The 16,912-nt window shown below is 28.4% G+C and overlaps 2 protein-coding genes across 2 annotated transcripts; both read left to right on the plus strand.

Annotated features, from left to right (window-relative positions):
- The first annotated feature begins 2,390 nt into the window (after positions 1–2,390).
- Positions 2,391–4,178, plus strand: LOC111315988 (NAC domain-containing protein 92-like). The gene is made up of 3 exons (XM_022918005.2): positions 2,391–2,911; positions 3,017–3,294; positions 3,400–4,178. The coding sequence occupies exons 1-3, from the start codon at positions 2,725–2,727 to the stop codon at positions 3,958–3,960; spliced, it is 1,026 nt and encodes a 341-aa protein (XP_022773740.1). The 5' UTR covers positions 2,391–2,724; the 3' UTR covers positions 3,961–4,178.
- Positions 4,179–13,630: 9,452 nt separating this feature from the next.
- Positions 13,631–16,033, plus strand: LOC111315989 (transcription factor MYB16-like). The gene is made up of 3 exons (XM_022918006.2): positions 13,631–13,923; positions 14,050–14,179; positions 14,725–16,033. Exons 1-3 carry the CDS (start codon positions 13,791–13,793, stop codon positions 15,602–15,604), a joined length of 1,143 nt encoding a protein of 380 aa, XP_022773741.2. The 5' UTR covers positions 13,631–13,790; the 3' UTR covers positions 15,605–16,033.
- The last annotated feature ends 879 nt before the right edge of the window (positions 16,034–16,912 follow it).

Consider the following 16,912-nt stretch of genomic DNA (forward strand, 5'->3'; position numbering starts at 1 on the left):
GAAGGCCTGATAAAATCTTAGCCGTTGGATCTAGCAAGTTCCCCAGATGGATGAAATTCCTCAAAATAGCCAATCCTGTGACACGCGCACTGTCAAATAATTTAATTTTTTTCCCGGAAAGGAATTAAAGTTTGTCCTTTTATGTAAAAAAAGAAAATTATTAAAACATAAAACAATGTCTCTTTCTTGTTATTTTTCCACTTCCTAGAATGTCCTTGTTAAATTTATTTTTACAAAAATAACACAAGGATATTTTAGTCTTTTAGCATACTCTTGGAAATAGTTAGGTAGTAAGCATATGATTTATCATATGATTTAAAAAAATGCCCAAAAAATATCATATGATTTAAAAGGATCTCAACTTCAAAATAATCAATGAAAGTACACATTAAAAACACATAAATTTTGAAAATAATATTTTCAATAATTGAAAAAAAAAACTCGAATTTCTAATTTTGTTTTACATTGATAATGTCTTTGGTTAATAAAATGCTAACAAAGTTGCTACTAAAAAAGTTTAATCACTTGGCAAATGATAATAAAATGATGGTTCTCTTTTCAATGTATGGAATAATTTTGGGAACATGATATGAAATTAACCATGCAAATATATATATAATCAATGTATCTCCAAATTTTAATTGGATATAATCATTTTTTCGAATAATTTTATTAAAATAATCCTCTCACATCGGTTTGATATATTCAAAATTTTATACTCGATTAATGTTTTTTCCATAAAAATCGAATTTTAATTGACAAAAAATAAATTGTGTCATATATCAAACATTGTTTGATTGTATCTTGGAACAGTGCTATTGCCATCAAAAAAAGAATAGAAACAACAAAATTTTCAAACTGTTTGGTTATAAGAACTAAAATTCAATTTGTTTGGTTCATTCATGACAATTGCCACAAAAAATGCCCAAACCTAATTATTGACTGTAAAAAAAAGGTAAGTACATTTGTTTCGACCCAACGTGCATGCTTTTTTATTTGATGCATTATCAGTTTCGTGTGAACAAAACTTTTATAGATAATTTTATATCTGACATTGTTTTTGTCCTTTTGTCTAACAAAAACAAAGCTCTTTCACATGGAAATTACTAATCAAATTTTGGTTATGTTAGATGTGTTGTGATAGATATCCCTTACAAGTAAATATCACGTTCATATCATCCTAGGGAAGTAAAGGTTTTTCTCAAATGTTAGCCCATCCAAGTGACAAATAAATTGAAAATATGGAGGTTGGCATTTTTATCCCCCATGAAACTCATTTTCATCAAGTCTAAGCAAGTTTATAGTTCGACTTAGCAATCTCAAACATAATACAGTAACATCATATGAAAATAATTCGAATAAAAAATATGAAAATAACACAGTTTAAATTTTTAACAAAAATTATAAATAAATTTAATAAAATAAATATATATATATAATATTTTTGTATTGATACAAATCGTGACACATTATTTTCGTATAAAACATCACATAAATGCATAAATTATCAATATTTTATACTATATAAATATATGAATTATCAAATCTATTTATAATAATATTCTATAGAAAATATAGTTAAACTTTAGATTTACATATTAATTTGGGAAGAGATTCAAAATTTATTTGAGTGCTAATTTTATATATAGTCAAATTTATAATTTTTATTTAAGGTGACAGATTACATTTATTATCAATATTTGAATGGGTGTAAGTTTTATCAATATTTTTTTAATTTGATTCAAAATTAATTAAAAATTAATGACAAAAAAGCATTATGTAAGAAAAATAAAAGAATATTTTACAAAATACTCTAAACTTTTGATTATTTTTGAATCAAATTAGAAAGTGCATGATAAAATTACATCAGTTCAACAAATAACACTTGAGCCGAATTCCTATCCCCTCCCTAAATTTAAAAAAAAAAAAAAAAAAAACTGAAAAAAAAAAAACAAAATTGAAGTACTAAAATTTGGAAGTAGGGACAACATGATAATCTTGACTAGTAGATAGAACACCTTTTCTTGATTTTTGATAGATGGGATGGGGCTTTGGTGATCTTTTCATGCAAGTAGACAATTAATTCACAGAAATCACAATAAGCTAAGGGAATTTTGGTTTTTTTTTTATGATTATATTTTTAATATAAATAAAATTTTAATTTAAAATATTGACATTTAAATTTTAGATTAATTAAATATCATTTTTTTATGAAACCAAATGGTTATAATTAAATATGCTACAATTGTAAAAAAAAAAAAAAAAGGCAACACTGTTATCAGGTTTATGTGCAGGAAATGTAACTGATATTCATGTTTTTGGTCAAAATGAAGAAAAATTATTATAACATAAAAGTTAAAAGGAGAGAGCTGAAAGCTTGAAATTATCCACCTAGTGCCTTATAATCCACGCTTCTTTTTCCCGTCCAAGAACCAGTATTTAGGGGCTTCAGTTCTTCACCACTACCACCTTTCCCAGTGCAAGCTTTCTGTAGACTGTACAAATAATACTATCTTCATCTCTTTTTCTCTTCCTTTAGCCAATTTCTTGCTTCCTTTTTGGCCTTTGAATTTGCCTTTTAGATTGGGTTTTCATTGTTTTCTTCTTGTGATAAGGATTGGGTTATCTTTGGTTTCTTCCTCTAGTAGTTTTACCATTCAAGGTTTTTAAAGTTAGTTTGTAGTTTGGGTTGTTGAATTAGAGTTATAGAAGGAGGATTTTGGAATGGAAAACATTTCTAGCTTTAGAAATGAAGTTGAAGAGATGGAATTGCCTCCAGGATTTCGATTCCACCCCACCGATGAAGAGTTGATAACTCACTATCTTTCCAACAAGGTTCTGAATAGCTGCTTCTGTGCTATAGCCATTGGTGAGGTTGACTTGAACAAGTGTGAGCCTTGGGATTTGCCTAGTAAGTGTCCCAACTTTTTATTCTCTCTGTTTTCCTCTGTTCAACAAGGTGATTTATAATTTAGAATCTATTCTAACTTTATGCTATGTGTCTGTTCAAATGAAGGGAGAGCCAAAATGGGTGAAAAAGAATGGTATTTTTTCTGTGTTAGGGATAGAAAATACCCTACTGGTTTGAGAACAAACAGGGCTACCGAAGCCGGTTATTGGAAAGCCACAGGCAAAGATAGAGAGATTTTCAAGGCTAAAACACTTGTTGGAATGAAGAAAACTTTGGTTTTCTACAAAGGGAGAGCACCCAAAGGAGGAAAAACCAATTGGGTCATGCATGAATATCGTTTAGAAGGGAAATATTCTACATACAATCTTCCCAAAACAGCCAAGGTAAAAAAAAAAAAAATCATTGCTCTGTTTTCCTTTGTTTGCTCTGGCTTTTACTCCTTTTTCTTGGTAATGTTCATTCACTCTTCTTTTCTTCTTGCTTTGCAGAACGAGTGGGTTATTTGTAGAGTATTCCAAAAGAGCCTTGGTGGAAAAAAAATACATGTTGCGGGATTTACAAGGTTGAGTTCTTCGGGGAACGATTTACCTCCTTCGGTATTGCCTCCATTAATGGATTCCTCACCACACAACAGCGAAGCAAGAACTTTTGCTGGCGAGACATCTTACGTGACCTCCTTCTCCGATCCCATGGAGGAACAGAAAACACCAGAAGAAATGATCGATAGCTTCAACACTGGTTTTCTAGCTTCTTCATCGTCCTCTCATATGTCCCTTACTTCAGTTCTTATGTCTAAAACCTCTCTGCCAAACCCTGCATACACCAACCAAATCATTCCAAACATTGAAAACTTGCAATTCTCAGATTCTTTTTGGATGCAAGATCACTCTATATTGAAGACGTTACTCGACAGTCCTGGATGGCGCTCAAAGCAGAATTCAAAAGCAGAGTTCTCCCAGGATTCAGTTATATCGAACCCTGAAATGATTCAAGATCCGTCATCCTTTGCTGGACCAGTAGTAGACTTTGATTGCCTCTGGACTTACTAAATTTAGAGATTAAAAAAAAAAGAAAAAGAAAAGTCAAGAGCTCAAAATGAATTAAAGATTTTCAAGAATATTATTGTCATAAAAGTTCATGTGTGTATAGGCTGTTGAGTTCACATTAGTAGGAAAGTAAAGAAAATGAATGTGTTGTAAACTATAATGCACAAGCTTTATTTGTTTATTGAATGTCTTGGAATGTTTCATGTTCTCAAAAATATTAAGATTTTGAGTTTATGAATTTGATAACCCTATTATCATGTCTTAATGCTTTGCCCTTTTTGGTAGCTTAGTTAGCAACTCTATCTTTCCTTCTTTCCCTGGATTATGTCACATTTTGGGCCACCAACCAATAGTTCATCAATGATTAAGGATAAATGACAAAATGCTCTAATAACATAGCGTGTCAACGACATAATTTTACAGCTTTTTTATTCCAAATTGATAGAATTTAAATCATAATCATTAAAATTAAAAGTTTAATACTCAATCGATAGATCTCATATTCCTTAATAATTTTGGTTTTGTTGGATTTAATTAACTGCACTTACCTATTCAGCTCAATCAAATGAGTCAACAGCATTCATTTTGCCTCATGAAATTCATGTATGCAAAATCTCTAACCTCATAAACTTGCAGAACTAGTGCCCACAAAAGGTTATCTCAATGGCATTGTTTCTTTTGGTTTGAGCCATTATTTTGGCCTAGGGCTGTTAACCATGGTAGGCTACCTGCAAAACTGTACTTTTTGTTGGATAAGATCAGATATCTTTCAAGTGTACTTTTTGTCTGAGAAAGAAGACATACTAAGCTGATATAGTTGAATTCTTCCAATTGAGAGGATGATAAAGCACAGTGAATAGACTCCAAATGTCTGAAGTAGCACTATTTAGTAGGGTGCCCTGGAGCATAGTGCTTTGTACTCTAGTTAGGTATTCAATGTACCTAAATATGTCAACTAAGCAGATATAACTGTTAAATTAAATCAAGATTTATATTTATATTTATTTTATTTATTATAAATAATATTTATTAAAATTTATTTTATTAGCTAATTTTTTAGAGTTTTAATATAAAATATATTAATTTATTTAGATTTTGTAAGAGATTAACAGAATGAGAGGTTCTAAGGCTTAGAAAGATTGACTGTGGCTTATTTATAATCATTGTACCTTAAGTTTGTGTGTGAGTATGGCTCAAGAAAATATCTGTGAAATCCAATTGAGATAAATAAAAATTGTGTGATCATACACTAGCTGATAGCTTCTATTAAAATTATTATTCAGATAATTTATCATATTAATAAAATTATTTTTGTTTGATGTTTATGTGATTATAACAATAAACAATGCCAAAAAAAATTCTTAATTGTAGAAATTCTAATTAAATTTATCAATTTATGTATTTTATCATATAAAATATTAATAATTCATATATTTATATCATAAAAATTATATATTACAATTCGTATCGATATAAAAATATAAAATATATATTTTTAATTTTTATTAAAATATTAAATTAAATTATTTTTATATTATATTTTAAATTATCAAATTTAAATTTAAAGCCAAACCTGCATGATATATTCATCATTCTGCAGTACTGATATCAGAAATCAAAAATCCAAAAAGAGAGGGAGGAGTGCCTGAACATTGAAAAGTGAAAGCTAACAGCTCCACCAAAATTAATAAAATATTAGGATGATCAACAGTAAATTATCTTTAAAAAAAGTCTTTACAGTGAAGGCAAACAGAATCTGTCATATCATATTTGCATGGAACTGACTTTATGGTAATCAATTACCCCTGAAACGTTGTTGTCATTACTTTTTTTTATTTCCATGCCAAGTGATTCAAATAGTTTTTTGCCATAGACATTCTATAATGCTTCCAAGTAAACTGATGGCTATTATGAAAAGAAACAAAAAACCAGGTACATTTCACATGAAAATTACCATTTTTTCCTCTTCCAAATGATATCTTAACCACCACTTTCTTTAATCTTCATCACTACCTTTTTTCACGCTTTGACATTGATACATAAGATAAAATTAAATTATTTTATTTTAAAATTTATATAATTCAAATTATTAATATAAAATGTATAATAGAGTATATAAATTTAATTTTATAAATTAAAAATAATTTTTTTTATTTTGAAAAAATTAATTTATGTCAAAAAAATAATTAATCATCCTTACAGTTCTATCTTTTTTTTTTTAAATATGAATAAAAATTATATAAAATAATTATCATTTTATCTTATATATCAATAGTGATATATATTTGTTTGACAAAATAAATGTGATATATAATATGCATTTTATATTCTAATAACTTTATAAAAAATTTGAACTTAGGATTTAATTTGGTTCTTCAAATAATCACTTTTAAAAGACGACATTCAATGAATCTGAATGTGATTTCTCTTTTGTTCTTAGACTCCAATCTCCTGTTATAAAAAATTTTTTTTAAATCGAATAAAAAACGTGAATGACACATGAATAAAAAAATATATTTCGTTTGATATAAGCTAATTGATGTAAAGAATTTTATAGCTATAGCTAACGTGATGAAAACAATCTCTTAGTCCATGCCTAAAAATGAGTAACAATGTCAAGTCAACAATTCAAATAATATGCTTAAAATACTAAATAAAATTGATCTCAATTCACCCACACGATTAAATCTTTTAATTCCTATAGTTTATAAGTCTTGCACGTAAATGTAAATTAAACAAAGATTTTTTTTATTTTTAAATTTATTTTACTAATTAATTAAGTGGATAACTTTAATTTAGAGTCAAATTCAAGCTTTGTCTTTATGTTTAAGGAACAAACAAAAGTTTAGCATTTAAGTTTGGGACCCTTCCTTAACTAGGTATTTAAATAAAACAGTCCCCCTCGTTTGTCTCTTATTGTGTTTTTTTTTTTTTGTTACATCATGAGGTAAAGCTCTAATACAAGTAAAGAAAAAAAGAGAGATTTGATTCGAAATTAAACCTTTATATCTTCTCAAACGTCTTTAACCACTAGGCTAAAGGCTTGGGGATATTTGTCTCTTTTTATTTCATTAATTGGTTAATATTTTTAACGGGTTCTTGGTTTTATTGGCCTATTTTTTTGGAGGTAAATGGTTACTTGATTTTATCCAATATTTTTTTTCAAATTATTTCAAATAAGTTTATTAATATTGAATTTAGCGAATTTATGATAAATTATTTTTTCATATCATCTAAACGGATTCGAATTTATGAGAAAAGCACACTTTTTTTGTTACTTAAGCCAAATATCCATTGATGTTATTAATGTAATCTTTTAACTCTACCACAAATGAGCTAAAAAATTGATGGTTATATTTTGTTTTATTAAATATTAATGTTGTTTGAAGAACTTAACCTAACTAGTAATTTTCTTATATTATTAAAAGTGATATCATTTATGGCTAAAAAATAAAATAATTTGTCCAAGATGGATAATAGCATTCAAAACAAAATTTTTTTTAGTCGTTTCATACAATCCTTGTTGTTTACTATATACTGATTACGACTTTGAAGCAGATTCAATTTTAATTAAGAATTTAATTTTCAAATTCTTAGGATTAGGTCAAAATTATAGCCATAACAAACTCATGAAGATATTAATTCCGACAAGCTAAAAGCATATAATGTGAAATTTAATTTTTCATCAATAAGTGATTGATTTAATTGATTAAGATTCATCTTTTTCAAAAAAAAAATTTTTGGTTCAAATTTTATTAGTGATAGTTTATTGGAGTCATATCAAATGTACGATTTTAATTACTTAAGTATTATATATTTTACTTTGATTTGAGTGATTAAGCAATTTATCTTTCTTTAATTTTTTTTATAAAAAAAAAAAGAAATCCAATTTTTTTTTTTTTTTGTGTATGTGGTTACTAGGGATGGTTAAGTTCACTAACTAAACAGTGCAAACCAAAGTTAAAAACCAAAATTTCATGTTCAAAAGCTCCAAACTTGTGGGGCATAGGAACAAAATGAGGTGGGGGAAACATAGTTAGGCAGGAAACGTGAAGGTTGAAGATGAAGAACAAGGAGAACCACTATAAATGGCTGAAACGTGATACGACGTTTCAGGTATTGCTTGCATCAGCATTTTCATTGGCTCAGCTGATTGGTTATCTTTTGGACCGCCCTCTACACGTCATGCTTTTGCATTCTTATGACTGTTTAGACACGTCATGATTAATTTTATTATTATATAAAATATATAGAGAGAAAAAAAATTCAATTCGAAAACTTTAAAAAAATTCGAATTTTATGTTAATTTATTATTAGATTTCATTTAATAATGCATAATAATAAATATTTTTATAATTTAAATTGGATTGAATCAAAGTCAAATTCAAGTCTAATCAACTCATTCATCAACTCATTCTCTATCAGGTAATTAGGCCGGTGTCTAAGAAATTAAAAACAATTGAATTTGTTGGGTGAATTTTATTTTCTTTTGCTAGATTTTCATGCAAAATGCACTGAACCTTTTTCCTTTTTTGTTCTTAAATGATAAGGCTTCGTATTATAAAGGCTAAAATCCAAATTTGGTTTTATCAACACTTCTATAGAGTTGTAGTAAAAAATTTTGAATTATTGTTTTCATTTATAGCAAGCCTACGCAGCGTTTGGCTTTTGCTTTGGCTTCAAACTTTCTTTATACATGTTGGATTGGGCTTGGACTGAAACAATAAGGCTTGATAAAATTTTTTTGGTTGAGTCTTGATTGATTTTTAAGATTAGAGCTCAGTTATATTCTTTGCTGTATTATATTTTAGGATTTATATTCGATATATTATTAATATGTAAATTTTATAAATAATCAATGCATCGAATGTTATTAACTCATTAATTCATAAATTTAAAAAAAATTAAAAGTCCTTAAAAAATCAAAATGAAAAAGAAAATTCAATTAAATAATTTTGGCATCAATGAAATGGAGATTTAAGGTGGGTATCCCCATTGTTCTTTCCCACCCCATCCCAATCTTCAATCCCCAAATGGACCCTTGCCTTTACTCAATAGGAGCCCCCCTCCCCCCACACTCCATCTCTCTTCATGGGCCAAGACATATATCCCTATAAACTTTAACCCTATTTGTAAGAAAATTTTATTAGTTACTATATATTGCAAATGGAATTGGAGCTTGGCTCACCATCATTACTATTATTATTTTTTTACAAACACATTTTTAAAGGGTTATGGTCAACATCTTCCCTTTATTTCACCGTGACCTAATTAATTGTGTTAATGCATATTATAAAATCATTGAAATTTATATTAGGAGTATTTAAAAAAAAAACTTATATTAGGAGAGTTAATCCACACTTACCTAAAGAAGTATGCTTAAATTTTCTTAATAGTTTTTTTTTCTAATTAGATAATTAGGGCAAGCAATTTTTTTAATCATCATATCCAAAGTATAAAATTGTTTTCCATTATAAGTTAGATATATTATTTAAGGCAATAAATTCATCAACAATTTCACAAAAATAAAGTTCATAATTATGTCTTCAATAATTTTAGCTAATATTTTCCTACATTATTAGACTTATAGTAGTCATTTTTAGGGCGACGAAATTTTTTTTTGGAAGGAGACCATAGTTTGAGGATGGAGGAAGGAATTACAAGTGTTAGGATTTAAATTTTAAATTTATTAGATATTTCTTTTTCAAAATGATTATATGAACAAACAAAGTGATGATTTGTTACTAACCCACTAGCTAGCTTATATACATAAATGCTAAGCCAAGAAGGCAAAAAAAAAAAAAAGAATTAATTAAAGCTCAAAAAAGTAGATGGCTCTCATACTATTATTTCTACTTGCAAACCTAATATTTGATATTTAGAATGGGACCAAACGAATACATAAGCAGGAACATATATTAAATGAGACAACTTCCCATGAGAGATCTATAGTTATTTACATACAATCCTTTCTCCACCAGCTTTTAGCAAACCAGAAAAAAAAAAAAAAAAAACCCTAACTGATCTGCCTATGAAAACTCTGGCTCCTTCATTTTGGCATGGAGTAGCCAATATTCAACAGTTGATAGTTTCTGCTTTTAATAATGGGCAGTCAGCAGAAAAATTCACATTTCCAAAAGGAAAAAGGCATGGATTTACTCTAATTTTTGCTAGGTTGGTCCAAAAGTAAATACCCTAAATCTCCAAAACAGTTAAAATCTACTTTTTTTTCCCCCGAAGTAGGGTTCTATAGCTTGAATCCTACCTTGAGGTCAAGTTAAATTTCCATAATAGTCAATATTCTTTGATTCATAATTATATTTACTATGCAAATTTATTCAAGGACTTCAAAATGAGATTAGAATATCTCTTATAAATTTCACCATGAGTAGGTTATAATAATCTTTATTCTAGTTCTAATTAGTATTCAACTTTATAAGCTAATTAATGCAGCTTCAAAAAGAGGAAAAAATTTTGAAAGGGAAAGTCACCATCACCATAAGTAATGTAGTTAAAAAAAATTTGAGACTAAAAATTTTGGACCGACCCCTACCCTTTACTATCCTTTTGTTTTGTTAATTGTGAGGACCAAAAAATTTTCAAAAATCCTTTTGGGGTTTGGGATTTTCTTATGTTCTGTAAACATATTATTAAGATGCGTGAAGTTTAATTATTGCCTGAAGTTGATTGGCTTTACGGTGGGGAATGTGGGGCAGAGTCCTTTGGATAAAAGTTTATATGTAATATTATTAGTAACGATATTTTAGAATTTTTGCACATATAATTTAATTATTTTAATTATATTTATACATATTATCATAATATATAGATTTGTATATTTATAGCTAAATACAACTTAAAAGAGTCGTTATTAATTTTTTTTATTTAGATATAATTGATCACTTAATTAATCTATATCTTTAAAGATTTTTTAAGTTTGACTAAGAGTCTCTAAAAAATAAGTTTTGTTCTATTAATCAAAATAAGATTTGAGAGTTTGATTATATGTGAAGAGATTATAGCCCCCATAAAACCCATATAAAGATGGTACTATTTAATCTTAAATTATTCTAAGGATCTTATGGTTCTAATGATCTTTTAAAATTTACTATTTAAATACTGAAGAAAAATTTAAGATTTTTTAATTAATCTGACAGAATTTTTAAAAATATTTTTTCATTTCAAAGGTATTCGAGAATCTCATTTATTTTTCTTGAAGAGATTTCGTCATAAAAAAAAGACTTAACCATTTATTTTTTTCTTAAATTTTGCTTTTATTAAAATTATATCTAATTCTTCTACCGTTCGTATCAAAATTATAAATACTTTTTTACCTAAAATTTTTTATATAATTATCTATTTGTGATTATTAAGAATTTCATACTGAATCTTATTTTTTATCTCTAAATTTTTCATAATTTAAGTCAAAATTATAAATATCCTGTTTCTATTTATTCATCATTTATTTTTTTAAAAGTAAATAATATAACAATTACTTTTCTGAAGTCTAAACTAAATTTTTGCACAATTTGCATTGAATTTAGAAAAAAACTTTTCACCTAAAAATCTCATAGAAATTCAACAATTTGTGATTTCCCTTGAAATATCATCATTGGATAATTGTCATACATTTTCAAACAAATTTACAAGTTATGTTTTTACTTTTTAGTTTGGAGAAGAATGCAATTACATTTATTGAAATTTTGTTTAAATTATTCTATCATTTTGGTTAAATTTAGATAAATTCTTTACTTAGAAATTTATTAAAAAATTTATTATTTGAAATTTTTACGAATTTTATCATTGGAATAATTGTTAATTCATTTTTAAAAAACTTATTAAATTTATTTAGATTTTTTATTTTTAAATTTGAAAATAAATATTAATTATTCTTATAGAAACTTTATCTAAAATTTTCTTCTATTTAGGTCAAATTTTAAAAAAAAATTTCACCTAAAAATTTTTAAAAAATTAACCATTTATAATTTATAAAATTTTTATTATTAAATAATTATTACTTATTCTCAAACTTTTATTGAAGTTTTATTTTATATTTTTTAATGATTTAGAACAAACTTCTAATAATTTTCCTAAAAATTAAATCATGCAAAATATTTTAAAAATAAATAAATAACAAAACAAATTAAAATAAATAAATAAAAATCATAAAATTATAAAAAAAAATCGGCTCAGCTCGGTTGGAGAGACAACCGGCGGTTGAAATGGTTCAATCCTAGATTCTGCTTCATCCGCTTAACAACAACTCAAAAAAGACGGGTTGCGGGACAAAACGTTACAAATAAGTTCAAGTATTTAGGGCGACACACGAATCCTGAAAGTTTTATGACCAAAACAACATTGTTTCTTGTTAATATATAAAGTCTCAATTGTCTTTGTTCCTTCATAACATTTCTGTCCTTTTGATTTTAAGTTGTCAGTTTTTGCAAAACTTGGTCGAAAAGTTTAACGGTTTTGGGAGGTATCATTGAGTACTGAAAAAGGTTGTCGGAATCTTATTGGAAGCCGGAAAAGCACATCGAAAAATTTAAATTTGACCGAAAACTTCAACTAAAATCTGGATTTTCCCAACAAAAATTTTGAGAAACTTCGAAAAAATGTCACTAATCACCAATTTAAACCTTCTGGATCTTTTCATAACACTGTTCACTCCAAATTAACTCAAATCAACAAGTCCCACAAAAAACAAATTTCTCCCGATTAGCAACCTCTTAGCGAAACTAATTTTTTTTTTTTTGATTGTTTCTGTGATTCCCTCCATAATTTCTGTATGTTCTTGTCTATTTATAACCAGAGAATCTCAGCTCAACTAATATTTCAATTGGGATTGGATTCTTAAAAAAAAATCCAACTTATCACCGGATTAACAATTTTTTTTATTCTCAAGAAAAATCTTTTATTAACATTTATCATTTAAGAGCATAAATCCAATCCAACCTCAACCGGCCAATCCCTCATCCAAATAATTTCTAGCCTTTGATTTTTAATTTTCTGTTTTCTCTTTCTTTTTTTATATGATATTTTCCCTTCTTTTTTTAAAACCTAATCAAATAATACTTCAAAATAAAAAAAAAATAAAGCTAAATAAATAAAAGTTAGATAAAAAAAACCAAATATTAAATAATAAATAACTAAATAATAATAAGATATATAAAAATAGATAAATCAGGGATAAATATCATAAAATAATAAAATATAAAACCTAACAATAAAATTAACAAAGGAAATATAAAATAGAAAACTGAGTGGGATTGGTTTGGGTTTGTGATGTCTATACAAACACAAAAGATCACTAGTCATTTGTAATCATCTTTTATCATAATGAAAAATCTATAATAATTGCAAGTGAACGTAACTTTCACATTAGAAGTGAACGATTATAAATGTCGTATATTTTTATTTTTTTATATTTATTTTATTAGCTTTTTTTGAAAATAGTATTAGATCTTTAAGTCAAACACATACATGGAATATTTTTTTTGAATACCCTATGGATAAAGTAAAGCTGCATGAATGGCGAAGCAATGCTAATCAAATGGTGGATTTTAATTTCTTCTGTCATGTGACTCTAGCATATATATGTGCATATGTACATGTACTCTGATAAAAAAATTAACTTTTCTCTATCCCATTTATTTCGCTGACCTTTCTTCTCTGGTCATCTCTTCATTTACAAACACAAGTAATTACTTCCTCTCCACCTCTCGGTACTCCCTTATCTCTTCATTAGTTTCTTAATTTTATGTTGTGTAAGTTGTTATATAAAGAGAGAACCAACTTTCTTCTTTCTTTGCTGATTTTTCGATAAATACCCAATGGGGAGACCACCTTGCTGTGACAAAGTGGGGTTGAAGAAAGGACCATGGACACCTGAAGAAGATCAGAAGCTCTTAGCTTGCATTGAAGAGCTTGGTCATGGAAGCTGGAGTGCCTTACCCGCAAAAGCCGGTGACTAAACCTAACCTTAATTTCCTTGGTTACTTCTAGTACAAGCTACTCCATTTTCATTCCTCAATCCTCATTTGTTCTTCAAGTTCAGCTCAAATTTTTTTTATTGGGCTCATTGTTTTTTAGGTCTTCAAAGATGTGGAAAGAGCTGCAGGCTTAGATGGACCAATTATCTAAGACCTGATATTAAGAGAGGAAATTTTAGTTTGCAAGAAGAAGAAACTATTATTCAACTCCATGCCCTTTTAGGGAATAGGTAATAGTTCATCATAATGTTACAAAGCCAGTTTTCTGATCTTGGGTGTTCTCAATTTCTCAAAGCTAGTTTTTCCAAATTTGTTTGTGAAATTCAAGCTCAAATTTCCTGCACTCAGTAACACATTTTTTTATATAATGGCCACGCACTGTTACTCTCAAGTCCGAACTGCCGCTCTATCCTATCACTATAATACTTTTTACTTTTCTGTTTTGCTTTTGACCCTGCAGATTTTAAATAAAATTGTGGTCTCTGCCATTTGCAATAAGTTGCTGCTTTTCTTGACATCTGGTTTTAATAGAATGGTAACTTTAAATGCAAAATGGTCTTCAATTCTTCATTAAAATGAAATAGTAGCTCATACATTTTATTATTTAATTTTTAACTTGTTCTTGTCTATCTCATCAATCTTTTTTTTCTTTCTTGTCTTTAGATGACTGAAAGTCTGAAACATTGAAAAATGCTTGGTAGTAGTTGACGTTTTCTAGGATCGATTTTATGAAAGAGTTCTATCTCTATTATGTCTTTGTTTGTTTTGTCTTCAGGTGGTCTGCTATAGCCACTCACTTGCCAAAGAGAACAGATAATGAAATAAAAAACTACTGGAACACTCATCTTAAGAAAAGGTTAGCTAAAATGGGGATTGATCCGATCACTCACAAGCCAAAAACTGATGCTTTACTCTCCATTGATGGTCAATCCAAGAAAGCAGCAAACCTTAGCCATATGGCTCAGTGGGAATGTGCTAGGCTTGAAGCTGAAGCTAGATTGGTTAGCGAATCAAAGATGCGTTCACATTCACTTCAACATCAGCTCAACCCTCCAGGTTTTGCTCCTTCAGGTTCAGCTTCGGCTGCTCAGCTTGTGAATAAGACAGCTTGGAATAGTACTACAGGTATTGGTGGTGTTTTAAACACTGGACTTGATGCTGCTGGTGACCTTGAGTCTCATACATCCAGTCTTACATTCTCAGAGAATGCACCGCCGATCATGAGTACAGGGCTTGGAGTGAGTTCAATGCCAATGGTTGAGTTTGTTGGCACTACTTCAGGTTCAGCCGAGACTGGAATCATCAAAGAAGAAGGTGAACAAGATTGGAAAGGCCTTGGAAGTTCAACTAATTTGCCTGATTACAAAGAGGGTATGGAGATTAATTCTTTATCATTCACTTCTAGCCTTCATGATATGACAATTTTCATGGAAGGAGGATGGACTCCAGAGTCTTTAAGGCCAAATAGCAGTCAAGTTAATGTTGGAAATATAAATGATTCTATCGATCGGAGTTTATCAGATAATGGCAAAGAATCTGATGAAAACAGTGGAGCCGGTGGTGATGGCAGTGATTACGATGAAGATAACAAGAATTACTGGAACAGCATTCTTAATTTGGTAAATTCTTCTCCATCAGATTCACCAATGTTCTAAACAAGTTGATCATAACTACAACCCTTAGCCTAAATCAAAGAGCCATTAATCATATTTTCCAATTGTTCTTAAGCAGTCCAAATACCAGCAGCTGATACATATTTTTCTCCCACAATTCAAGTATGCACAACAGCTTTGACAACCCCCCTCACTTTCTGCCTTTCTTCAAAATGAAATATTGATAGCTTTTCAATTTTAATTAGTCCTGTTGCAGATGATAGAATTTTAACATGTCTGAGTGCAATTCAATGACATTTCAGTTTGTAATTTTTTGTTTCATTTTTATCCTTGTAGTAATTTAATTCTCATCATCAATGGAGGGTCTAGGAAATAGTCCAATGGAAGTTATTACTCATCATTTTACCCTCAAAGTTCATGTTTAGATATAGACAAAGTTCAAGAAATGAAGAGATATGCATTTATGACAAACTTTATTGCTGGTAGTTTCAGGTCACATTCTGCTAATAAGAAAGAAAATTTCTTGATATCTCTCTTTCTTTTCCTGTTAGCTTGGTTGGTAGAATTTACAAAAATCATGAGAAATGAAACCAAAGTTAACTCAAATGATCAAATAGTTAGTTTTCCTGCAGAGCTGATATTTTCTTGTAAAATGAACAGAAAGACTTTCTCATCAGAAGAATTTGCAAATTAATTAATATTTACTGTTAGCGTTCGGTTTTGATATACTACCAATAGAAATTTTTAACTTCACGAACGAGATAAAAATAATTTTTATTTTTCAACCGGATCATTTTTTTTTCCCCAATGTATTTCAAAGGATTCTCTTTCCATTGATGTGGGATCACAAATTTGAAATTAATGCCTGGATATTGCCTTCTCATCATTGAATTTAACAAATTAAAAAAAAAAAGAAAATTGTAAATGGCTTATATTAATTAGCCTAAATTCTAAAACTATAAACATGGACCCTATATTGGGACAAGTCGTGGACCATATGCAGTAGTGTTGTCCATATCTCCAAGTACTTGTCTTAATTATTTCTTGTTTTCTCTCCTTTTTTTTTTTTCCCTCTTCTTCTAGCCTGAGAAATATCTTTCATATGCTTTGATCTTTTAGTAAAATAAAAATTACAAATTAAAAGTCTCGAATTCGATACGTGCACTCAGCTGTAACTATCAAACCAATGAAATCATTAAAAATAAGAACAAAGCAAAGAACAAATTTACAGGTAACATTGATTGTTCTCAAAACCAAGTTTCCAACACTGTTTTTTTTTTTTTTTTTTTAACTTTTAAAGCAGAGGTATTTTATGTCGAAATGCCTAGCTCACAGTGACCTCAGCTTTCA

The sequence above is a fragment of the Durio zibethinus genome, chromosome 24 (assembly GCF_047325235.1).
Source record: "Durio zibethinus cultivar Kanyao isolate XHJ-2024 chromosome 24, ASM4732523v1, whole genome shotgun sequence".
In the NCBI taxonomy this organism is placed as follows: Eukaryota; Viridiplantae; Streptophyta; class Magnoliopsida; order Malvales; family Malvaceae; genus Durio; species Durio zibethinus.